The sequence below is a fragment of the Haliotis cracherodii genome, unplaced genomic scaffold (assembly GCF_022045235.1).
Source record: "Haliotis cracherodii isolate W230 unplaced genomic scaffold, xgHalCrac1.p SCAF_1, whole genome shotgun sequence".
Lineage (NCBI taxonomy): Eukaryota > Metazoa > Mollusca > Gastropoda > Lepetellida > Haliotidae > Haliotis > Haliotis cracherodii.
Window position 1 is genome coordinate 33,863,502 of NW_027266264.1, and position 24,442 is coordinate 33,887,943.

At 40.5% G+C, this 24,442-nt stretch overlaps 1 protein-coding gene across 1 annotated transcript; it reads right to left on the minus strand.

Annotated features, from left to right (window-relative positions):
* Positions 1 to 3,425: 3,425 nt before the first annotated feature.
* Positions 3,426 to 21,875, minus strand: LOC139463751 (uncharacterized). Its single transcript, XM_071245026.1, has 3 exons — positions 21,722 to 21,875; positions 5,245 to 5,461; positions 3,426 to 3,896 (listed from the first exon to the last, which is right to left on the minus strand). The coding sequence occupies exons 1-3, from the start codon at positions 21,873 to 21,875 to the stop codon at positions 3,803 to 3,805; spliced, it is 465 nt and encodes a 154-aa protein (XP_071101127.1). The 3' UTR covers positions 3,426 to 3,802.
* Between the last annotated feature and the right edge of the window lie 2,567 nt (positions 21,876 to 24,442).

The window sequence follows — 24,442 nt, forward strand, 5'->3', positions numbered from 1 at the left end:
GGTTGTGACGGCATGGAAACCGTTGTCATCAAAATGATCTGAAAAGCATTGTGATGTGATTTCACCCAAGCAATATATGAGGTACGGGATATTCCATGTATTCAGAGAAATATCACGTTTCTCTCTTCGAGTGACGGGTGAAAGGAGAGGCATTTTGCTTTTGTTACTGATTGAGTTACTCCGTTAAACAGATCATAAGGTATAAAGACCTTATAAGTATATATTACAGTGGATATTCAACAGGAGTCCAATATAAACTAGTGTGAAATTCGTTGGTCTTATAACTTGTCACATGTGTTAACTGTCAAACGTGTTCGCTATGCTTTCTATACTGGTAGTGAGCATCTGCTTAAGTAGTATTTTATGTATGTGTCGTGTGGTGAGACTGAAACATGCTTTCAATAGGGATGGACCTCTTTGACAGAGATCAGGGTGTTTTAGTGTAAAATCGCACTGTATAACGTGAAGACCAACGTTATCTTCATCGCCGCGGGTTTGTTCCAGATGCAAACAAACATGTCTCGAACGACGCGGCATTTCTGAGCAAAGGCTACTGTATGAATATATTCCGATTTATGAATCATTAATAATTGTCAGCAGTTTCTACAGGGAGAAACATATTACAAGGTGTTGAATCTCATCACGTTGAGACCGCCTCCGTGGTCTAGTGTAAGGTCCGGGGTTCGATCCCAGGCCGCGTCAATCCAAAAGACGTTAAAATATGGTTCTTGTTGTTCCCTGTCTGGCGCTCAGCATTAAGGGGCTAAAACAAGGACTGGTCGGCTCGGAGTCTGTATACTGTGTCTGAGTGGGGTATTCATGTTAAACTGCAGGATAATAGCTCAGTGTGCTAGCACTATAAATCTGCATCAGTCCGGACTAGTAAAAGCAGCCTCGCACACACACACACAAGCATGCGCGTCGCTATATAAGTGCAATAATCTTGGACGCGACGTTTAAACCCCATTTCACCTCACCCCACCTCATCACGTTGAACATCTAGGATAAAGTATGGTCGAAGTAACATCGACTTCTGTAGGATCCTGTATGTTTTTTCAGAAGAGATATTTACCTAGGGTCCACCTCGCAGCCCTAGTTTCTTTGTGCTAGCAATTTCATTCAGGTTTCAATTTAAGTATTTATCTGAACTTTTGTGTTGCCAACAGCTCTCTGTATTCATAAGCGATATATGTTTAAATATTTAAACACAAATAGAATGACTTCTCGTGTGCATGTCCCGTTGTGTCAGCAGGGTAGTCCTATGGTTACAGTTTTTGACGCTATGCGGCACACGTCGGGTTCGATTCCCATGGGTGCAATGTGTAACCCCAATATTCTGGATATTCCTTCCCCGCCGAGACATGCTAGGAATAAAATCGGCGTAGAACCTCACTCACTCCCTCACTCACTAGACACTCCTCCTTAGAGAGATGTGTAAACCGTTTTAGTGACAACAGGAGCTCGATCTATGTTTAAATGAAACCTCGTTTGTCCGGAACTCGTTACTACGGAAAACCAGAATCTCGATGATAAATTCTTAACCAATTACTGGAAAATTCGTTAATCAGGGCGATTACAAGAGTGACGATATTTACCAGATTAACGAGGTTTCAGTTTAGAATACCCGCACGGCATTAGAATAGGGACTGTGTAATGGAATGACAGTGTGTTGGTCAGACCGGGCAACGAGCTGTGCAGACTGATGTGTTATGGATATGAACTGCCAGGCGAAAGAAAGTCCACACTTGAAAACTGGATTTATCATTTTGCTTTTCGGTTTTGCAATATTCCAGCAATATCATGGCAGGGAACACTAGAAATGGGCTTCACACACTGTACCCATGTAGGGAATCGAACCCAGGTCTTCGGCGAAATGAGCGAACTCTTTAACCATTAGCTACCTGTCAGAAAGAAAAACGGCGAACGCTTGTTACGGGAGGCAAGTGTTTGACATGCCAACCGCACCGACCCGAAGGTGATTGGATGTTCTTTGGTAGTGGTTCCTATCATTTCAACTTGGACCGCCTCCGTGGTGTAGTGGATAGAGCGTCTGCACGGAGAGCGGCAGATCGATGGTTTGGTAAGTATACTGTGTCTGAGTGGGGCGAGCTATAAACCCACATACACCCGGACTTGTACAAGCAGAAACCTACATACGTGAATGCACGTCGCTATATAAGTGAGGTTATCTTGAGCACAACTTAAAAAAACCATTTCACCTATTTCAATCTGTGTTATTATGCTGAAGGCGGTAAACTCGCTGCAACTTTTGTTTTTTTTGTATTCTTAATATCAGGGAGGGGGTATAGCCTAGCGTAAGCCATTCCCGCTGATGGTCCGTGTTCGAATCCCGACATTGGTACAATGTGTGAAACCCTTTCTTGACGTGGAACATAGTTTTACTGTTGGCTAGGTCTACATATATAACGTAACCATGGCCACTTATATCCGAACATTTGTCAATCCGGATAATCCAACATGGAACAGGACCGTTCAGTTTAAGTGGATTTAACTGTATTACTAAAATCGTCCCAAACCAATCCTCACTTCATCAGTATTAGCAGGTCGAAAAGTACATTCTCTGTAATCCAGTGCATTATATGTCTAGTCTATTGTGATAAATACCTTGGGCCGAATCGCCACCATAGCTTCGTTTTCGAGTCCGATGAGAAGGACACGGCGCTAAAAATAACCGTCCATTCAAATCACTTAGAGAGAGAAGAGATGTTTTAGGTATGATGGCGAATTGGTCCAGGTATTTATCGTAATAGAACAACGATCATACGATATTATTCACTCGATAACCGACGATGATTCAGTGATCCAGTTACAATCGTGTCTCTATCAATGACCTCTGCATAGATATGATTAATTTCACCTCAAAATCGCCAATTAATGATTGAAATCGCCTGTCAACCGCTAGAGGTAAGTGGTCAAATTAAGTGGGTATGACAGATATGGGAACGTCCTACAGCTCGCAGCCGACAGATGCAGGTAGTCACGCAAGAACTTCCACATGTATTCCCACAGATTGTGTGATGTCACTGGTAGATTCCCTTAATGTATAACGTGTCTGCGAAGTAATCAATTATCTGTAAATATCTTTCTACATTTGTGAAATGTAAATTTCTTCCGAACTGTTAAAACTGCCAGTGGGTGTATTTGTATAGAACATATTTAACGTTGGCTCAAAATAATATTGTCATAAGATTACTCTGGTTTTAGCAGGCTTTCTTATGATTTCCAACAGGTCTTTGACGGTTACCATTTAAGTGGGATTCGAACCCACGATCGGAACTAAGTGCAGCGCGTAAACAACTCGGCCACCCGTGCCCGCTTTTCATGCTGGTGCCATGACCATTTTGGTAAATGGATAACCAAGCGAAAAGTTGAGTAGCTAAATAAAAATAGGAGACCATTTCCACTTCATCAGATATTTATTCAACCATAGTGCAACTTTAAAATATATGCATTTGTTTCCTCAGCCCGCGAAACGCTTTGCCGAACCTGCCTTGACAGCAGTTTTATTTCTTTTCGTATATATCTATGCTGAATTTCATTAACCATCTGTATTGATAGACAAAATAAGTTCCAAACTTCACCCCAGAAACTAAAATCGTGCCAGCGAAAAGGGGAGTGTGCGATGAAGGAAAAGAGTTTTTTGTTCAATGTTCAGCAGTTTATGCAGATGGCGGAAATTATTGTTGACTTTCATAAGCGACTAGGGGATCGTGTTGATAGGATCCAATGAAAGATGGAAGAATTGTCACGTGATCATGCACACAGAAAGTGATGACGTTTTTCACAAGAAGTAGGGGTCTTCCGGGTTGAACATTGGGTTGAACCGAGAGTCGTCGTACCTCTTGTTCCAGCTTCCTCGTTTGCCGATATTGCATCTGAAATACACACAGAATTTTGAAATACTGTTAAAGGTACATACTTTGGTGTTCTGGTGTTCACGTGTAAAAAATATAATACTCTAATAAGAGACAATGAAGACAATGTCTGGATGTGCACGTTACGTGTGCATTTAAAGCGTATATAAATATCAGTTTGAAATTTAAAATATTAGCGTACTGCAAACATGGTCAGCCTTTTGTCTGAGGTTCGGCTCTGAGCCATAACAGTCGCATCATCATAATTGATTCAGGCAACTCATCAACTTCCCGAGTCAAGGGAGTTAACTGACTGTGAAGGTCCAGTTTGCACCCTTGCCGAACTAGGCTGGAATTTCTGGGCTCGATCGTAGCGCCACCAGTGGCTATTACGACTTATGTCCCTTCTATGTCCCCTCCAACTAACCAATCAGATTCCACTCTGATATCACTTGCATTTGCTTCAAACAAAATGGCGGCGCCCAGTGAAGATGATCTTATCGATAATCGACATCTATATTGTAATAAAACGGGTCTTACTTCGCACCTTGATTAGGAACATGAAAAGATTAAAACAATATTTGTTGATGCCAAGTTGACGGTACACATGCATTGCAAATTCTGCACGGAAATTTACGAACCGGATGTTGATTTTGTTAACGACTATGCATAGACTCGTTCATCCAGACAAAATATAACTCCATAATTCTATAGTCAGTTAACTTCCTTGCCTCGGGGGGTCCAACTATTTAACGCCCGGGAACGTCTGACGGGGGTCCGGGGTTGTCCGGGAGCCCCCGGACTTTATTTAGTAGGACCCCCTCGGGAAGATGTAAAGTAATCAGCGACAACATTTCTGTATCGCTTGCCACGTTCTCTCCATATTGTTGTCAATGTTTATACCTCGTTTGTTGCTATTTTGTCAGGCATATTAGTACAAGCTGTCTTTGGTAAACGCAGGCGGCATGAAACTGGTATTCCTTACACGCTACACCCCCCATACAGTACAAGGATTCCGGGCACAAATACTGGGGCGTAAAGAGTCGACCCAGTAGGTGGGTGGTCAGGCTCAGTGACTTGACTGATTCCATGTCATCGTTTGCCGTGGATCGATGCTCATAATGTCAACCACTGGATTCTTTGGTCCAGACTTGAACACGGTTAGAATTGGTCTTCAATAACACATGCTTTTCGTAAGAGGCGACTCATGGGGATCGTGTGGTCAGACTTGCGGATAAAGTAGATCGATGCTCATGCTCAATACAGCTGGCATATTGCTGGGTGCGGCCCTCATCTGAAACAACACGCACAAACGCACGCACGCACGCACGCACGCATGCACACACAAACAAACAAATGGTTTTCTTACGGTATGTACTTCTTGCCCGGTTTACATTCGGAATAACACTTCTTGTAGTTGTCGCAGCAGTAGGCGGGGTCTTTATCTTCCAGCTGGCCGTTCTGGAGCTGCCGCTTACAAACAAACAACCCACGCATGCAGCCAACGACACAGCCCTCGCCGCGGCCTACCGTCAGCACGGCAACCAATAGGAACACCAACAACGCTTGTATGTACAGCTTCATTTCTGAAACATAGAACAGGTAGAAATACAGGGGAGTGTTTCAGGATCACAAACAGCGCTTGTATGTACAGCTTCATTTCTGAAACATAGAACAGGTAGAAATACAGGGGAGTGTTTCAGGATCACAAACAGCGCTTGTATGTACAGCTTCATTTCTGAAACATAGAACAGGTAGAAATACAGGTGAGTGTTTCAGGATCACAAACAGCGCTTGTATGTACAGCTTCATAACTGAAACATAGAACAGGTAGAAATACAGGGGAGTGTCTCAGGATCACAAACAGCGCTTGTATGTACAGCTTCATTTCTGAAACATAGAACAGGTAGAAATACAGGTGAGTGTTTCAGGATCACAAACAGCGCTTGTATGTACAGCTTCATAACTGAAACATAGAACAGGTAGAAATACAGGGGAGTGTCTCAGGATCACAAACAGCGCTTGTATGTACAGCTTCATTTCTGAAACATAGAACAGGTAGAAATACAGGGGAGTGTTTCAGGATCACAAACAGCGCTTGTATGTACAGCTTCATTTCTGAAACATAGAACAGGTAGAAATACAGGTGAGTGTTTCAGGATCACAAACAGCGCTTGTATGTACAGCTTCATTACGGAAACATAGAACAGGTAGAAATACAGGTGAGTGTTTCAGGATCACAAACAGCGCTTGTATGTACAGCTTCATTTCTGAAACATAGAACAGGTAGAAATACAGGGGAGTGTTTCAGGATCACAAACAGCGCTTGTATGTACAGCTTCATTTCTGAAACATAGAACAGGTAGAAATACAGGTGAGTGTTTCAGGATCACAAACAGCGCTTGTATGTACAGCTTCATTTCTGAAACATAGAACAGGTAGAAATACAGGTGAGTGTTTCAGGATCACAAACAGCGCTTGTATGTACAGCTTCATTTCTGAAACATAGAACAGGTAGAAATACAGGGGAGTGTTTCAGGATCACAAACAGCGCTTGTATGTACAGCTTCATTTCTGAAACATAGAACAGGTAGAAATACAGGTGAGTGTTTCAGGATCACAAACAGCGCTTGTATGTACAGCTTCATTTCTGAAACATAGAACAGGTAGAAATACAGGTGAGTGTTTCAGGATCACAAACAGCGCTTGTATGTACAGCTTCATTACTGAAACATAGAACAGGTAGAAATACAGGTGAGTGTTTCAGGATCACAAACAGCGCTTGTATGTACAGCTTCATTACTGAAACGATTAGAAAGACATGAAGGTCGTTAATCAGAAACAGATACGGGAAGGGTTAAGCTTCGGAGAAGAAACGCTTTGTCTGAAAGTCTGAAATGTTTATAACACCGGGCGAGACAGTAAAGAGCCAGCGGAAAGGATGTGTTGCAGAAAGCCTGCCTGTATTCAGTGAGTGAGTGAATTGGGTTTAACGCCGCTTTTAACAGTATTCCAGTTATATCACGGCGTGTCAGCTTAATGTGGGAGGAAAGCCCGAAGTGATGCAGGTCTCAGACGTTTACCACTCCGGTGAAACCCACGAGCACGGGTATGGTGCTGACAAACCTAGAATCATAATCGGGGTGAACCGGGATTCGAACCCACGATCATAGGTTTCTGGCGTGCCCAAGGGGCGCAACTCTGCACAGCGATACACGGCGCCTTAGACGACTGGGCCACCCGTGCCCCCGCCTGTATTCAGTGAAAGGGAGTGAATATTGTTGACGCCGTAACATAAAGGTGTATCTTTGGAAATCAGTACTATTAAGCTATGGCTTCTTACGTTCATAGAAATAAAGACGCAATGATGAAATACATATACGTTTCAGTTTCCTTGACACACGTTGAAATAATTTATTCGTTCACCGTCAAATAAATTATATCATTGGTAAAAGCAAGTTCGTTCCTGACCTGCGCTCTATAGGCTGTAGTTTTTTTCAGGTTTGTTATTGGTGCTAGAACATGTCATTTGCCGGCTCACACAAACCTTTGTAGGTTTCACACTGTCCTAAATGTATGAGGACCAACATAGCCTATACCTTATGAACAACAATAAAATAGAGTTCTAACACTGTTCCATTCTGCTTTGGTATACATTAGTAGAACTTCATTCTAGTTCCGCTGAGCTCGGTGGAATTTATTCTCCTATTTAGATATTTTACTGTTGGAAGAATTAAATATGATTGAATAGTTCACCCTAACAATAACTTTAAACGGTGTCATTTTACAGAGCCTGAAGAAACCATTTTGTCTGTTTTCGAAAAGTCATACCGTTTAAAAGGTAAATTTATGATACCAACAGAAACCGTTAAGTAGCGTATTCGGGCGCTGATCAATAGTCATTTCGTTACACTGGTGTGCGTACACTGTTTCTTTCACCGTAGCATTTACACATTCAGAGGTAGAGCAGTGCTTCCGACCAACACCGTGGACGTGCGAAGTCTTGTATTGTATTGTCTGAACAAAGTAACAGTTGATTGGGTTCAGGGTGGAAGATGTTGTCCCTAACAATAGCCCTAAGTCTGAACAGACACATCACTAGTAAACATTTACAACCGAGAGAAAGGTGAAACTCAAGAACTTTTATTTCAAGCGATATTATTAATGACCTTAATGTCATTTAGAACATTTCACTTAAGCAGCACTTGGAAGTTGGCATAAACAACACATGCGGGAAGAATTCCTCAAACAAACGATTCCATTATCCCTCAGAAGACGAGTTTCGCAGAATCACCTCGAGATTTCATCGCTATTGTCTGACATATAACCGCTCAGATCGTCCAATCAAGTGGAGCAAGACATTCTCCCCACGGAATTCCCTTTACTTTGCGTTATGTTGAAGCAAATGGCAATTAATGTTATCTTTATTTGTCACTTGTTCTCATATTGATTTGCGACATGAAAGCGTGTACAGTATTTTCGTAAACAATTCATACTTACTAATGTAAGTAGCATGCTTGTTGCATGATCTTAGACAAGACCAAGTTCAAGTGGGACAGGTACTGCGACAACAACCATTGTCTTAAAACTTGCGTGCTTAACTGCTAAAGAGGTCTGGTTGTCCCGACATATTTTCTCATTCGAAGGTTTTTCACGTTTGTCGTTTTATGTTACAAGATGGTATGTATCTAACCTCATGTTAAATATGGTGTCGACTTTTTGGTTTATTCGGTAGGTCACAAACTCAGGTGTACATTATACCGTCGTATTAACCGATTATTATTTTTATCTACGTCAGACTCCTGGTTGTGTCGATTCATATATTTATTCGAAGGGGAATCACAGCCTATCTGTATGGTACAAGATTTTATCCCCTTTTACGTGGCATCTCCTGTCAGCTTAGATATGGTTATTATCGACATGTTGCTGTACTCGAGAGTAACCCACAGCCCCATTTGAATGTAACAAGGACGTATGAAGGTCGAAAAACCCCAAGGAAATGCCTACTACTACGTAACGTACCTACAATACATGCACAATATTATTATATTTTTATTTCGAGCAATATTCCAGCAGCTCCAGCCTTTGGTGTGCACATTTCACAACTTTTGAGGTAGAATCGAGCGTGCTCTTTCCACGAAGATTGTAGCGAGCGTTGCACGACTCGGTCTTTGTGAAACTTTCTACACTGTTAAATGTAGACATGTGGAGGCCATTCGCAAATTTGAGGCACCAGTGGCCAAAATGATGTCCTATGCAATGTCCATTTTGTACTTTTACCAAATATTCCTGTATTTTTCAGATGAGCAGTTAACTTGTCTTTGCATGTGTTCGTGATGGGTGCCACCGGTTAGGCAGAAAAAGCTCACCTGGTATCATCACCTTTTAGTATGATATAGTCGTAATCGTACAAAGGACTTTCAAACAGTTCTCGCTAAACAAAGATCTGGGGACATCCCATGACGGGTCACGTCAGACCGACCTTGCGCGAACTTTGACCGACCAATGGAATGACCAATCAGAAGGCAGCTTTCTCTTGCTTTACGGCACTAATTTCTAATTGGCGACTACGCTTCGCAATATATTTTGACAAATTCTCGATTACAAATTTGAAACCTAAACAAAAGAACATTCTGGAATAGCTAAGAGATTGTCTAGATTGTATGGATTCAGTCGTTAAACCCGTAACTATCGTTCGGAAAACCCCTTGTTAAAGTTTTCAAGGTTGAATGATTAGAAATCACATTCCGACTGTCACTTTCATGATCTGGTAAGCGACGCTCTGATTGGTCGGATGAAAGGTCGTTCTGGCGTGACCCCTAATGGGATATCTTCAGATCTTTGTTTAGCGGTAGCGAGAACTAAGGTCTGATTTTAATGAGATTGTGTTGGAGGTGAGGTGGGTTGAGATTGATGATAACTGTGGACAGTGTTTAGCCTCTTTTTTTCTTTACTCTCTGATACAGGAATACAAACATACTCTCCTTTATGTCGTTGTTTTATATACGTTGTGGTAAAAATAGGAATTTGAAACGTGACTTTTAAATGTTACTTTTCTATTAAAGGGCTAGGAATATCCCCCACTTATACCAAGTACACATGATATTTATTTTATGCACATACCAAGTACTCTACTGTCCACTTCTACAAGGTATACTATTATGTTTTGGGATATCTAGTAGATATGGGCGTTATTTCTATGGTTGTATAAATGATTAACATGTACGTTACAATAGAAGGTCAAATTGTGTTATCGGAAGTTTGAAGTTGAAAAAGAAAATATCCTTTCTATCTTTAATAATACTATTTATGTATTTAGTGGTTTGTTTAAGGTTTGTATACAGCTGAGAGATAGTGAATACGGACGGTATTTGTTTTATATCTAGTGGAATCACTTCCTCATGAAACATTGAACAGACTCTGTGTTCAAAACAGTTGGTGTGGAACTTGCTAAAGCTGTTTAACAAAGAACTGGTCTTGAATGAGTTCTATCAGGATGGTTTTGGAGAAATGGCCATAATTTCACCGTAAGAAAATAAAATCACATATTATCTATTAACGACATTAATGAATACAACACACAAAAAAATAAATATGTAACATTTCACAACAAAACTGTCCAATTCGTCAGTCAGCGCTCAGTCGGAGCGCAAACATTGTCGGGTGTTTCCGTGTTTATTCGGCCTCACTCGCAAATGCCACGGGTGAGAAGAAAAGGTCAAATTTATGATAGGGTATTGTTACCAATAATCCAGTAATATGATCAACATGAGAGGAATAAAACACCTTGTTAAAATACCCATTAACCAATCAGAGTACTGTATTGTCCTCTTGTTCATAGGGAGCGCTATGCTATTCTTACGCGTTTTGAAAGACAATCAATATGTACGCACTGACTATAGAAGGAAAAAAACAATTACCGGTGTCTAGAGAAACAAGAGCGACTCGAGTTTTGAGACTGTGGGAAAATAGACCGGTTCATAATGAGAAGGAGGATGGTGTTTTAGACTTTGCATACAAGCGCACGAAACAGCGTCTTTATGATTTAAAATAACTAGGCAATTTCGCATGTAGCCTCAACCTTTGGGTATTTTGCCGGGTTATGTAGTCGATCATTTATGTATTGAGAAGAATTTTACAAGGAGACCTTTAATACTAAGATTAAATTAATAGAGAAATGAGTAGACGTCAGCCGTAGGAAGGCTGCCCCATACAATTAACAGTGCGGATGTGTATGTGAAAAATCAGTGAAAAATTAAAAAAAGGGAGTTTTATACATGTAACATGTTTACGCCAAGGCTTATCTTGAAACTGACGCTGATAATATTAATGAGATATTTAAAGGATGAGCACCTTTACTTCGTGTTTGTTAAGTTGTAACTATAACAAGAAATTGTTGACAACTTTTATGATTGTATTTATAGTAACATCAGTAGAAGTATTCAGATACATAACTTAATAATATATTTTAGGCCCAAATGAGTGAAAAATCCAGGATACAAATCTTATACTAAAGATCTTCATATTTTTTATTCTCCATAAACTATCGTTATATTTTCTCCAGATAATATATACTTACATACTTTCTACATAACGACGGTTTTACACCGCTTTTAGCAATATTCTAGCAATATCACGGCGGGGGACACCAGAAATGGGCTTCACACATTGTAGGTAATGAAACCCGGCGAGACGAACGATCGCTTTAACCACTAGGCTACCCGACTATGTACGAACACATCTATTTTGTACATCAACTGCAGTTCTTTCAGTTACTTGGTTCACGTTTGTATGTAATATCCTTTCGTTTGTCGACTTGAGTTCAGTAACACGCTAATGGACAAGGCATCCATTTGGATTTAAGCTACGATGGTAGAATTGAATTAATGTGCTCAATGATGTCTAAAGGTATAAAGACAACATTGGTCCGTCATTGGATTTCATTGGAATCCATCTTGTATTGTTTGCGTGCATAAAGGACACATTCAATTTGCTCACAGACGTATTGTCGGCTTCCGGTATGGCTACGGCAGTACTTCCGGTCAATGTCCTGTCCTCAAAGTATCTAAGGTCATGCTAGTATTCAGCCAGTTATTTTCAATACGTTACAAACATGTTATTCACATTTTGTACTATGGGTGACGGATATTTCAATCAACAACGTTTATACACCGGGGGCTAAAAGGTAAATGTCGCATACTTCGTAAATATGTTTAAAAGCATGTACGTTCGTGAACTGGAGGTTAGTGTTGGACATAATGTCGAAAGGATCCCAGTCTGTTTGCGTAGTCTGCCACCGTTAGATGTAATATTGACTTGTTTATAATGTATATGCATAGATACAGGGGAACATACTACTTAGAACTAAACAGAACAATTTAACAGATAGGAAACCTTACAGTTAACATAATAAGTTTGTGTATGAAACTTTTATTGTTATATTAGTTTCAGACCTAACACTGACTACGATTGACGATAAATATGCTGCAACAAATTCTTAAATTAACAATAAGAATTTATTGAATATACAAATATGAAAATAAACATGATACTTTAAAAATAGAAAATTACTGCCTCTAAGTTTTGTCTCCTGCTTTGATAATACAGGTGAACTTTTTATCTTTGAGAATGTCGAAACTGTGCGAGCGAGCGAGTTTGCGTTAACGTGGTTTTGAGCAGTATTTCAGTGATATCACCATCAACTTGATGTAGGAGTAAAGCCAGGAGAGATGCAGGTCTCAGACGTTTACCACTTTAGTGAAACCCACGGCCACGGGCTGCCAAACCTAGAAACATAATCAGGGCGAACCGGGATTCAAACCCACAATCATAGGTTTCTTACATACACAAAGGACGCAACTCTGCACAACAGACTAAATATATACCAAGAGGTATTTGTCCACGATTCATTACACGTGAATTGTATTTCTCCGTGACGGATTCATACAGATTTCGGGGTTTCCCTGCATATGTTGTTTGAGTAGGTTCGAGTATAATTTCAAAACTCTCCTCTCATGTAATAGGTGAGGTAAGGTGAAATGGGGTTTAGGTGAAGTGAAATGGGGCTTAACGTCGCGTCCAAGATTATTGCACTTATATAGCGACGTGCATGCATGTGTGTGTGTATGTGGCTTCTTGTACTAGGCCGGACTGATGCTGATTTATAGTGCTAGCCCACTGAGATACCATGCCGCAGTTTAACATGAAGACCCCACTAGGACACAGTATACTCACTCCGAGCCGACCGGTCCTTGTTTTAGCCCTTAATGTTGAGCGCCAGACAGGGTAACAACAAGTACCATCTTTTAACGTCTTTTGGTATGACGCGGCGGGGATCGAACCTCGGACTTTTCTCTCTCCGGGCGGATGCTCTACCACTATTCCACGGAGGCGGTCCCTCAGATTTAATATACAGGGGTATAACTATAGAAGATAGTAAAGACGAAGGACGTGAAGGTATTGCTATATGTACTACTTCCACTAATAAGTTCTAATACTCTGGATTCCATTCACCAAGTGAATGCTCACTGCGCTACACTATCCTTGATCCCGTCTTTTGTATCAGTGTGCACCAAACAATCATTCTCAGTCCCCTGTGTTGCCATCTCTTACTATCGGGTACCCATTCATTGCTGGGTAAACAGAAGAATGTTTCGTACAAGGTGTTTTTGTCTAAGGAGATCTCGCATGTAACCGGGCAGGACCGTTGCCCTAGAAATAATCAGGTGTCAAGCTGCCGGCCAGTGGCACCCATCCAGATACTCTCCGCCACCAAAGCTGCTTCTTCTTCTCCTGATTTCTGCTACTGGAAATACGCATCAAGACGGTGTAAGATGTGAGCTTTTTAACACAGTGAAATAAAATCCTGCACTGACAACGCCACCATCAACTGTATACTTGACAACTAACGGCGTCATGTATATTGGTTGTACCGCGTTGTGCACAACTAACGGCGTCATGTATATTGGTAGTACCGCGTTGTGGCACGTTCAAAGAGATATATACGAATCGACTGAATTTAATTTCTGCATCTACCACACATGGCCGTCTTGAAGGAAATGTATACGACATTATGGAGTCGTTAAATTCGTTTCTATGAATCATGAATAGACGTTCATATTGAATTGCAGTTCGTGAATTAAAGCTAGCGTAGATATGTCAACAATGGTTAGGTTTGTAGAAGGTTGAGGCATCAGATATTCCGTTCTCCTGTGACGTCTGTGAAGAATTCTAATCCATATTTCATTTTGGCATCTGTCCGCATTACGGAAATGCTAGTGACAAGATGACACTATTTCGGTTTGACCTGAAGTTACTCCTTCTTGACCCAACACTATTTTGTATGAGAAAAACTCGAGTCAGGTCCGTGTGATTTTTCTGAAAGGATTATTTCTATATTCGATTGCTTCTGTGAGATAACAATATTTGTTATTCTCTGGTTTGACTTCTTCTGTTAGGAAACAAAGTCTGATTCTGATTCTATTTGTCTTGCGCAGGAAAACCCATCCATGCTGTCTAAGATCTACGTCATCGGAAATGGAACTCACACGCGAGCATTCGACCTCAGAAGACATAACCCTCGATGTTTCCACATCATGGAAACACAGAACAATTGTTACCGAAGAGAGCAAGCCATGTACAATCATCTTCCCGGGGAAAGTAAAAGTCCAGTTTCCTCCCTTTCTAACTGGGTTGGAATTATGGCTATTTTTTTTTTGTTTTGGCTTGACTGGCAAGTCTATGCATTGTCCAAACAAAATCGAGTAACGAAATCAACATCCGGTTCATAAACTGTCGTGCAGATTTCGGTCGATTGTAGGATTTGCAAAATATGCGTACCGCCAACTTAGCGTCAAGACATATTTTCCAAACATTGTCGTGTTTTTAATGAAGGTGCTTACGTTATTTGATGCACTTCGCGAAGAAAGACCCGTTTTATTACAATATAGGTTGTGATTATCGATCAGATCGTTTTCACCAGGCGTCGCCTACTTTTTTTAAGCAAATGCAAGTGATATCAGAGGTGGAATTTGATTGGTCCATTGGAGGGACATAGAAGGGACATAACTCGCAATAGGCACTAGTGGCGCTACGATGGAACCCAGAAATTCAGGCCTTGTTCGGCAAGGGTGGAAACTGTCCTCGGGAAGATGTGCACGATTTTCTGGGTATATCTCTTTGATGGGTAGCCCTGTGGTGTATGCGTTGGTTCGTCACACTGGATACCCAAGTTTGATTCCCCACAACAATACAATGTTTGAAAACCCAGTTCTGTCCCCTGCCATGATGACCCAAGGGTGGAATAATTCCAAGAGAGTTAAAATCCTTCTCACTCAGCTGAATGTGGAAGGAAAGCCCGAAGTGATGCAGGTCTCAGACGTTTACCACTTCGGTGAAACCCGCGAGCATGGGTATGGTGCTGACAAACCTAGAAACATAATCTGTGTGAACCGGGATTCGAAACCACAATCATAGGTTTCTGGCGTTCTCAAGGGGCGCAGCTCTGCACAGCGAATCGCGGCGCTTTAGACGACTGGGCCACCCGTGCCCCCTTGACCTTCAAGAAGTATTCAAGATATTAACCTGACATTCTCTGATTTTTTCAATTCTCTTGTTGCTTGACATACAGACCCCATCAAATATTCGGTCACACCGAAAACCCACTTGTCACTGTTAGGAACTACAAACTATGAGCTACGACAACCTAAGCTAGGCTGGGAAACTCCACTTGTCACCGAAGAAGAACTTCAAGTGATGAGCTACGACAACCTGAGCTAAGCATTGAAACGTAGACATGACTTGGAAAAGGCGAACCCGGGGTGGAACAGACCGTTGCATGCAACAATTTCGTTTGTTTCTAGGATCAATCTTCCCTCTCAGATTTAGTGTACGTAGGTTAAACTTTCAGGTCGCCTTAAAGTGCATGGCGTGGAGGAAAGCCCAATATGCTGGTAATTATACCACCGGTACAAAGAAACTGCAATGGTGTTCCTCTCACGCTTGGAAAGCATCCTCAAATACGCGCTAATGAACACGTTAGACGCCAGTGTGTTGCAGACAATATTGGTTCTTGTTAAAGTCACGTGACGTCAAAGTAACCTCGAGGTTCGGGCATTAAATTTAGGACGTAGTGGTGACTTTGAAAATTGCTTTGGCTGAGACTATTTTTTTTGCGATCCAAAACTTAGCCTGACATGGCTTTTGACGCTCTGTCTTAACTACTACTCAAATTGTTCAGATCAGTTCTCAGACACACACTCGATCAGATCAGTGTGTGGCTGCTTCTACTAGTCCGGACTGATGCCGATTTATAGTGCAAGCCCACTGAGATACCATGCCGCAGTTTAACATGAATACCCACTTAGACACAGTATACTCCGAGCCGTGCCGACCAGTCCTTGCTTAAGCCCCTTAATGTTGAGCGCCAGACAGGGTAACAATAAGTACCACATTTTAACGTCTTTTGGATTGACGCGGCGGGGATCGAACCCCGGACCTTCCGCTCTCCGGGCGGACATCCTACCTCTAGACCACGGATATATACATGGACACGTTCCTAATGTGTTTGGAGAATACACAAAATAGACACATCCGTGACAAAAATGGTGTCCGATGCGATTCCTTATTTGGACTAGTATCACATGTTTCCGTGTTAGTTCAGGTGAGCAATTGACCTGCCTTTGCATGTGTTTGTGATGGGTGTCACCGACTTGGCAGGATACGTTCATCTTTTCGTGAACACATGGTATCATCAGTGTTTTAAAGTGATTCATTAATGGATGCTTATGATAGCGTTGGATTCGTACAATGGAAAGGGTTTGTCGCTTTAATTTTATTAGTACAAAACTCGTGAGCTACGTTTGGTCAGGACTGCGTACTGAACGTGCATTTCATGCAAAACGTGATATTGAGGTGTGTCTCAAGTTATATAGAGAAGACCTGACATTAATATGATCAGAATTAAAGAGTGCGTGATGCACATGCAAAACATGTTTATCTGTATTTCATGTAATTTAGAGAACACGTGACATTAATATGATCGCGATTAAAGAGTGCTTACTGCCAATGTATTTCACGCAAAACGTTGTGCATTTTCGGGATATGATGGTACTGTTTGGATCGCTTTGTGTTCAGAGGTAGTAACTGTATATTTCCATAATGTACTGTCATGAACCCTCTATTTATTACTGAATAACTCATCAGTAGGTCTTATCCAAGGGCTCATAACTAGAGTGATGGATCGTTTTTGAAATTTGAAACGGGGCTTTGACTGATATCGTCGTGTAGGATTTGAGAACATTATACTCAATCGAATGAGACAGCCACATACAGAAAGAATGATTCCATTGTAATTTATTTACTTAATTTATAATGCTATATTTTTTTTAGAAAATGAATTGATTAGTTTCGGAAAGCAAATGTCACAAACACTGATTAGGTATATTAGAAAACGATTTCCACGAAGCTTACGTTTAATGGGCTACATTAAAAAGACGGCTCTAGCTGGAAATTTGTAAAAAGCAGTTCTATGCGCATTTGGGTAAAATACTGTTTTCACGGTTTTACGTAAATTTCGAAGTTGTACTGTTTCATAATCGCCACGATAAGGTACGCTTTACATTGCTACATTTTCGTGTCAAGTCTGACTCAACTTTTATGTTTGTTCTTTAACACTTCACTCTGCAATATTCACTCCCACGCCGTCTCGGTACGATGAACACCGCCTCCGTGGTCTTGTGGTTGAACGTCTCCCCGGAGAGCGGAAGGTCGGTGGTTCGATCCCCGGCCGCGTCTTACCAAAAGACATTAAAATATGGTACTTGTTGTTACCCTGCCTGGCTTTCAGCATAAAGAGGCTAAACAAGGACTGGTCGGCTCGGAGTAAGTATGCTGTGTCTGAGTGCGGTATTCATGTTAAACTGCGGCATGATATTTCAGTGGGCCAGTACTATAAAATCGCCCCGGTCCAGTACAAGCAGGCACACACACACACACGCACGCACGCACGCACGCACGCACGCACGCACGCACGCACACACACACGCACACACACCATTTCAATGAGGTTCATACACTGTTTGTGGTAATACCCCATTTCCATGAGGTTCATACAATGGTTGTGGTAATACCCCATTTCCATGAGGTTCATACCATGGTTGTGGTAAAACCCCATTTTCATGAGAAGAAAATATGTTTAAACTATATTCCTCCCTCATGGTATGTAACATCCGTCCATGTCTCCACCTTCACCCGCCCCAAATACATGTGACATTTGATTTAGTTTCAAACATCATTTATGTTCATCTAGGTATTAAGGACACATAAATTCTGAGGTTCATAAAGACTTGAACAAAGTTTAGCCAAGAACACGAGGACACTATATTTTATTTATTTATGATTAAAACATATTTCATTCTCATGAAATGGATTGGGCACCTTAAAACCGGACTGTTTCTCTTTTAATGTTATATGATACAGATATATCCACTGATATTACTAATATTGATTTTAACCTTTTGAAATCAACTCTAGCTCTTCATTTAAATTTTTAATTTAAGGGGGCGGTCGGGTTTCCTTGTGGTTAAAGCGTTCGCTCGTCACGCCGAAAACCCGGGTTCGATTCCCGACATGGGTACAATGTGTGAAGCCCATTTCTGGTGTCCCCCGTCGTGATATTGCTGGAATATTGCTAAAAGCGGCGTAAAACCATACTCACTCAATTTAATTTGTGATTTTGTGTTTTTTTCCTTTTACTAAAACAAACGTTAATATGATCAAACTAAGCCAGCAGAACAATGGTCGATTGCACAATCAGTTGTAAATGTTGGAATGTTGCTATAACACACAGCCCTATTCCATACATGGGGGCGAGTTTGGGTTCAAGAGCGTCAGTTTTAGGCGACTGGTTTGATAATAGGCAAATATGTGAAGAAGACATTTTGAAAGCACCGCACACAACCTCCCCAGTGAATTCAGTGAACATGTCTATCACATACAGACACATACACATATTAATCTTTAAAAACTTATCCTCATGACAGTGGCACTTGACGATAGGCGCTACATTAAGTCAATTTAAAACAATGAATATTAATAAAACATGAAAGCAGAAGTAAGCGCGTGTGTATGAAAATTGGAAAGGATGCATAATTAGTGTTATTTTTTACTTTTAAATAATGAATCTGGCTACTGGCTAGTCATGGCTCAGTCATCACAACGCTGTTGTGCAGACGTCCCACCCCCGGCCCTATTTCTGTATGATGAACATAAGTACCCGCTAGAGTGAGATTTCACAACTTAAAAAGTCCTTTGTTGAAGTTTATCCGCGGCTGTTGCTAATTCCAGTAGATATGAATAATGCGTGCTGTGTGCAATGTAGATTAGAGACGCTAGTGCATATCCTTGTCAGTGTGCTGGCCTATTGGGGTTGTATTGACGATATGTCAACAGTGTGCTATCCTAGCGTAATGAAGAGCTGCCTGTGTGTCTATCTGATGGTTATATCTTCACGCTTAATGCCTGTCAGACACTCTCAGCTGTTTAGTCAGTTTGAATATGTCTTTACGTGTTTGCTTACAGTTTTATTACGAGCGTCTTCGTCGAAGAGGGTGAAAACCAGTATGTTCAGTATTAAGACGGTGCAGCTGATGTATGGTGCTGGCGCGGATTTTGTTGCAGCTGTCGATCCCGATATAAATTCACAACGTCAACGTCCGACAATACCCACTGTCGAAACAGACTCCATAGTGCGTAAAAGGCAAAACAGTGATGGAAATTATATACATAGATCACTGAAAACCAGTGATGACACCAGGTTCCGCTGAAGGGGCAAGCACATACTGTTCCCGGTAGACCTCACCACTCACAGAATGTTCATAAAAGTGTAAATAAATATCAGTGAGTTGGGAGGCGTGTGGGTGGTGCTGAAGTGATGTTTGTCTTAAGAAAACGACATCCTTAATAATTCTGGGTACATGACACACTTGATAGAGACATATGGAAACACGTAATGCGTGCTTTACCCTGAATGGTGAAAGTTGGGCCCACATGAGAAAACGTAATGTACCTCACCCTGATTAATATAGTCCACTGCCCTGACAGGATGAAGATGGGGAGTTCAAACAAACAAAATCCCAGCCTGTCGGACTATATATAACTTCCCTTGTCAACACTGCCAAGTTACGCAAAGGCCACGTTTTAGGATATCAGATTGTTCCCGTCGTGTTTTCCGATGACATTAGTATAATGGGAAATCTATATGTTTAGTTGAATAATATATTTTAGGTTCAAGTTCTACTCGCTGGTGAGGAACAGAAGGGATGTGAAAGTGAGAAAGTTCAAGCAAATTATCGCTGAACATAAAGGGTGTGATCTGATTCTTAGACAGTGCTCTTATAAATAAATAGGCAAATTAAATAGAAAAAGACAATTAACGAATCTGGAATAGAAATTATTACTGAATTAGATTACTACAGCAGTCGTTAAAACTTAGACATGAACCATAAACACACGTCGAAGACATTAAAACGAGTGTTTGTTCTTTATTTCGTCTCTGATCTCAGCGACTGTTTCTAGACTTTAAAAGGTCAAACATGATATTGATCATTGCTACGGTGTAACTTTAAATAAGTAATACCAAGGACTAGGCCGGGACACCTTACCAGTTTTCCCGATGTAAATCTAAAAGTAGACTTTCCTGTAGTTTTTAATTTCGCCGACTTGGCCTGGCCCATTTTCGAACTTGATTCTCTTTAGTTGAATACAGATACAGTTTCAGCTGTAATTTGTGTCTGTTAAATAACCTACGTGAAAACCACTAGCGGAACATTCAACTCCCTCCCGCTCTAGACGATAACGTTTTCAGAGCGCGGAGTAATTTTCAAAGTTGGACTTAAAAGTTTTTAGAAGAACTTAATATAACCGATTGATTATTGCCTCAAGCCAAGTTTATTTCATCGATAAATATTTTTTTTAATTTCACCTGAATATATCCTGTTCAAAATACAGATATGCTCATTTTATGTTGCGCTCGTGAAACGCAAAGTTTTGGACTTTAAACAAATTAGACAGATGTTAAAAGCTTAACCTGAACGTTTAGAACTCACACAATGTTTTGACACTTATGGACGACAAGTCTGATATCCGGAATGTAACTCTGCCAGTGCTGGTGTTTCGGAAATGTTGAAGGCAAATCTCACAAGTTACTGTACAGTCTTGAGGCGCAACAAATGACTTGAATAATATTTATTAGGTTTCGGTGAATATGTTTTCATGGTTTTTTTTCGCCTTGAGCTGTATTCGTTACATGTCATATAACAATATCTTGAATGTATAGGTAGTACATTGCGCATGTCGGAGGGTAAACAGTTATTTGCCGTTTATGCAAGCGATATATACTAAACATTTTATGCGTATATATAGTTACACAGAAAGATAAAAACTGAATAAAGAATATTTGTCCGTAGGACTAGTCAGTGTCTATGCAAATTTCAGTGGTATTTTGATTTAATATCTGGTGTAAAGGGATACTCTGTTACCAATTACCATGCTGTGGTCGAATTAATGTGGAAGATAATGACAACATAATCTTTATGATCGCATTTCACATTTCACAAGATTAAATACGGCCCCTCTTTTGAAAATAATTTAATTTAATTCGAATTCTTCCTCAACGACTTTGAAAATAACAATTAAAACTTACAGGACAAAATATAGTCTATAGTTAAATGTGTTTCTTTGATTTTGAATGCAACATCTGAAGACATGAACGAATTCAAGGATTGGTGGTAGAAGTTCTTACTCAAGAACACTAAACTGTTTACAAAATTGATAAAACTCGCACTTACCAGATGTTGGTATTTTACACGAAACGAAACAAAAGTAGAGCTGTCTCAATTTCACAGATGGTTCGAAGGGCTTGGGTACTTGAGTTCTTGTTCGCCCGTACGGTTCCCTACTCCTCGTGCAGCACTCTCGGTTCTCACCAGTCTTATGCAACATTGGTGGCGCGTTCTCCTTATATACGGGCCTCGAAAGGAGAGGCGAGGACTAGATCCCACTCATTTACAGCGGCAGCGAGTATCGGCGAATCAGAGCCGTCTACGCTGGGTTAATTCTCGCGCGGAGACGATAGGTTCTTTAAGAGTCCTTTCAAGACAGCTAATGCATCACTAATCAGTTTATTCATGCAAATGTGTTGCAATTTCTCAAATGAAAAGATGACAGCGTATTTAGACATACACAACACCATAGAAACCGTTTATTTCTTCGATCTTGAAAGCCCCCGGGGTCACAGATTTACCGAATGGGGAGATATATTCGTGCTGCAGAGCATTTGTATGCAAATGGCATATGCCTAAAACGGGAAGGTTCGGTGAAGATTCACCGCAACGGAATATGATTGGCGGGTACCGCGGTTTATTTGGCTGGGGCTTCGCGTCATCAAATGGGTTGCTGATATTCCGTGAGAGCAGGGTTATGTGGGGTGGTCCCAAATTGGACGTGGGACTGATGTACATGTGATGTGACGTGACGTGACCGAGGCGGAGACCCCCCTCCTCCCCCCCCCCCCCCCCCAACACACACACACACGTGCAAATACTGACATTACGATTAGTGTACACTGAATTACACCCTTACTTCCAAACACTTTCAGATTTGTTGATACGGAACTATTTCTTTAACACACACACAAGCGGAAATTTAACATACAAATATTGACACAATCAAGTGTGATTTATAGAATTTGAATATAGCGTTCAATGTGCGTTGACAATGACTTGTGACAATATGCCACAGGGCTGCATTAGTGAGTACAATACACAATGAACTAGCCACGTGACAACCACCTATATCTGCAGATGGGGGCAAGTAATGACGTGATTCAGTAACCACGACGTCGGAGTTTTGTTGAAACGTTGACGACATTGATAATGTATTACGTAAAATCCGGTATTGGTATTGTGAGTCTTTCAAGCGTAACAGTGGTGGTAATTATTTCATTGACTCGGAGTTGTCAAGATGATGTTGTTGAAATATATCAGAGAAGGATGATATAGATGGACGATAGAAAAGTATATTAGAGGAGAATGTTATATGTGCATGATAGAAAAGTATATTAGAGGAGAATGTTATGTATGCATGATAGAAAAGTATATTAGAGGAGAATGTTATATGTGTATGATAGAAAAGTATATTAGAGGAGAATGTTATGTATGCATGATAGAAAAGTATATTAGAGGAGAATGCTATATATGCATGATAGAAAAGTATATTAGAGGAGAATGTTATGTATGCATGATAGAAAAGTATATTAGAGGAGAATGCTATATATGCATGATAGTGAAGTATATTAGAGGAGAATGCTATTTATGCATGATAGAAAAGTATATTAGAGGAGAATGCTATTTATGCATGATAGAAAAGTATATTAGAGGAGAATGCTATATATGCATGATAGTGAAGTATATTAGAGGAGAATGATATAGATGGATGATAGAAAAGTATATTAGAGGAGAATGCTATATATGCATGATAGAAAAGTATATTAGAGGAGAATGCTATTTATGCATGATAGAAAAGTATATTAGAGGAGAATGCTATATATGCATGATAGTGAAGTATATTAGAGGAGAATGATATAGATGGATGATAGAAAAGTATATTAGAGGAGAATGCTATATATGCATGATAGAAAAGTATATCAGAGAAGAATGCTATATATGCATGATAGAAAAGTATATTAGAGGAGAATGTTATATATGCATGATTGTGAAGTATATTAGAGGAGAATGATATAGATGGATGATAGAAAAGTATATTAGAGGAGAATGATATAGATGGGTGATAGAGAAGTATATTAGAGAAGGATGATATATATGCATGATAGAGAAGTATATTAGAGAAGGATGACAGAGAAGTTTATTTTAGAAGAATGCTATATATGCATGATAGAGAAGTATTTTAGAAGCGAATGATACAGATGGGCGATAGAGAAGTATATTAGAGAAGGATGACAGAGAAGTATATTTGAGAAGAATACTATATAAGTATATATTTTTCCACACATTGCTTTGTCAATTATCCGTTGATTACCCCAGATGATGCGATGGCACGCCCTCACACGTGTTGACAGCAGCGTGGCGCACTGACACAGTCGCTGTCAGCCGTCCAGTAGTGTGTCACCTCTGCAGGCACATATTCTCCCAGTTGACAACCCACCGGGGATTCAGGGGAAAATATCCTTTCCCCACTTGTCAAACGATTCTTCTAAAAGTGAGTGAGTGAGTGAGTTGGGTTTTCTGTCCACGCAAACATGTTTCATCAATACGTGCACCACGTCCTCACTCTCTCCTTATCCTTATTCTCAGCGCTATCTTACTGAGCAAAATCGTTCCAACATTTGTGGTTAGATACATACAGTTGAGTTCAATTATGTTTGTTTCAGTTTGATATAATTCTTAGATAGTTTTAATTCCTAATATTTTAATTGTCAGATATCAATTTAGAATGTCTAAAATTGAATTAAAGGTGTCAAATATATTTTTCAGAAAATGGTGGCAGAAAAA

Coding starts and splice junctions, on each gene's coding strand:
- LOC139463751 (XM_071245026.1), bottom strand. CDS start 21,875: ATGTTGCATAAGACTGGTGAGAACCGAGAGTGCTGCACGAGGAGTAGG. Junction 5,462..21,721: donor GTGTAAAATACCAACATCTG/GTAAGTGCGAGT, acceptor TCTATGTTTCAG/AAATGAAGCTGTACATACAA. Junction 3,897..5,244: donor CCGGGCAAGAAGTACATACC/GTAAGAAAACCA, acceptor TGTGTATTTCAG/ATGCAATATCGGCAAACGAG.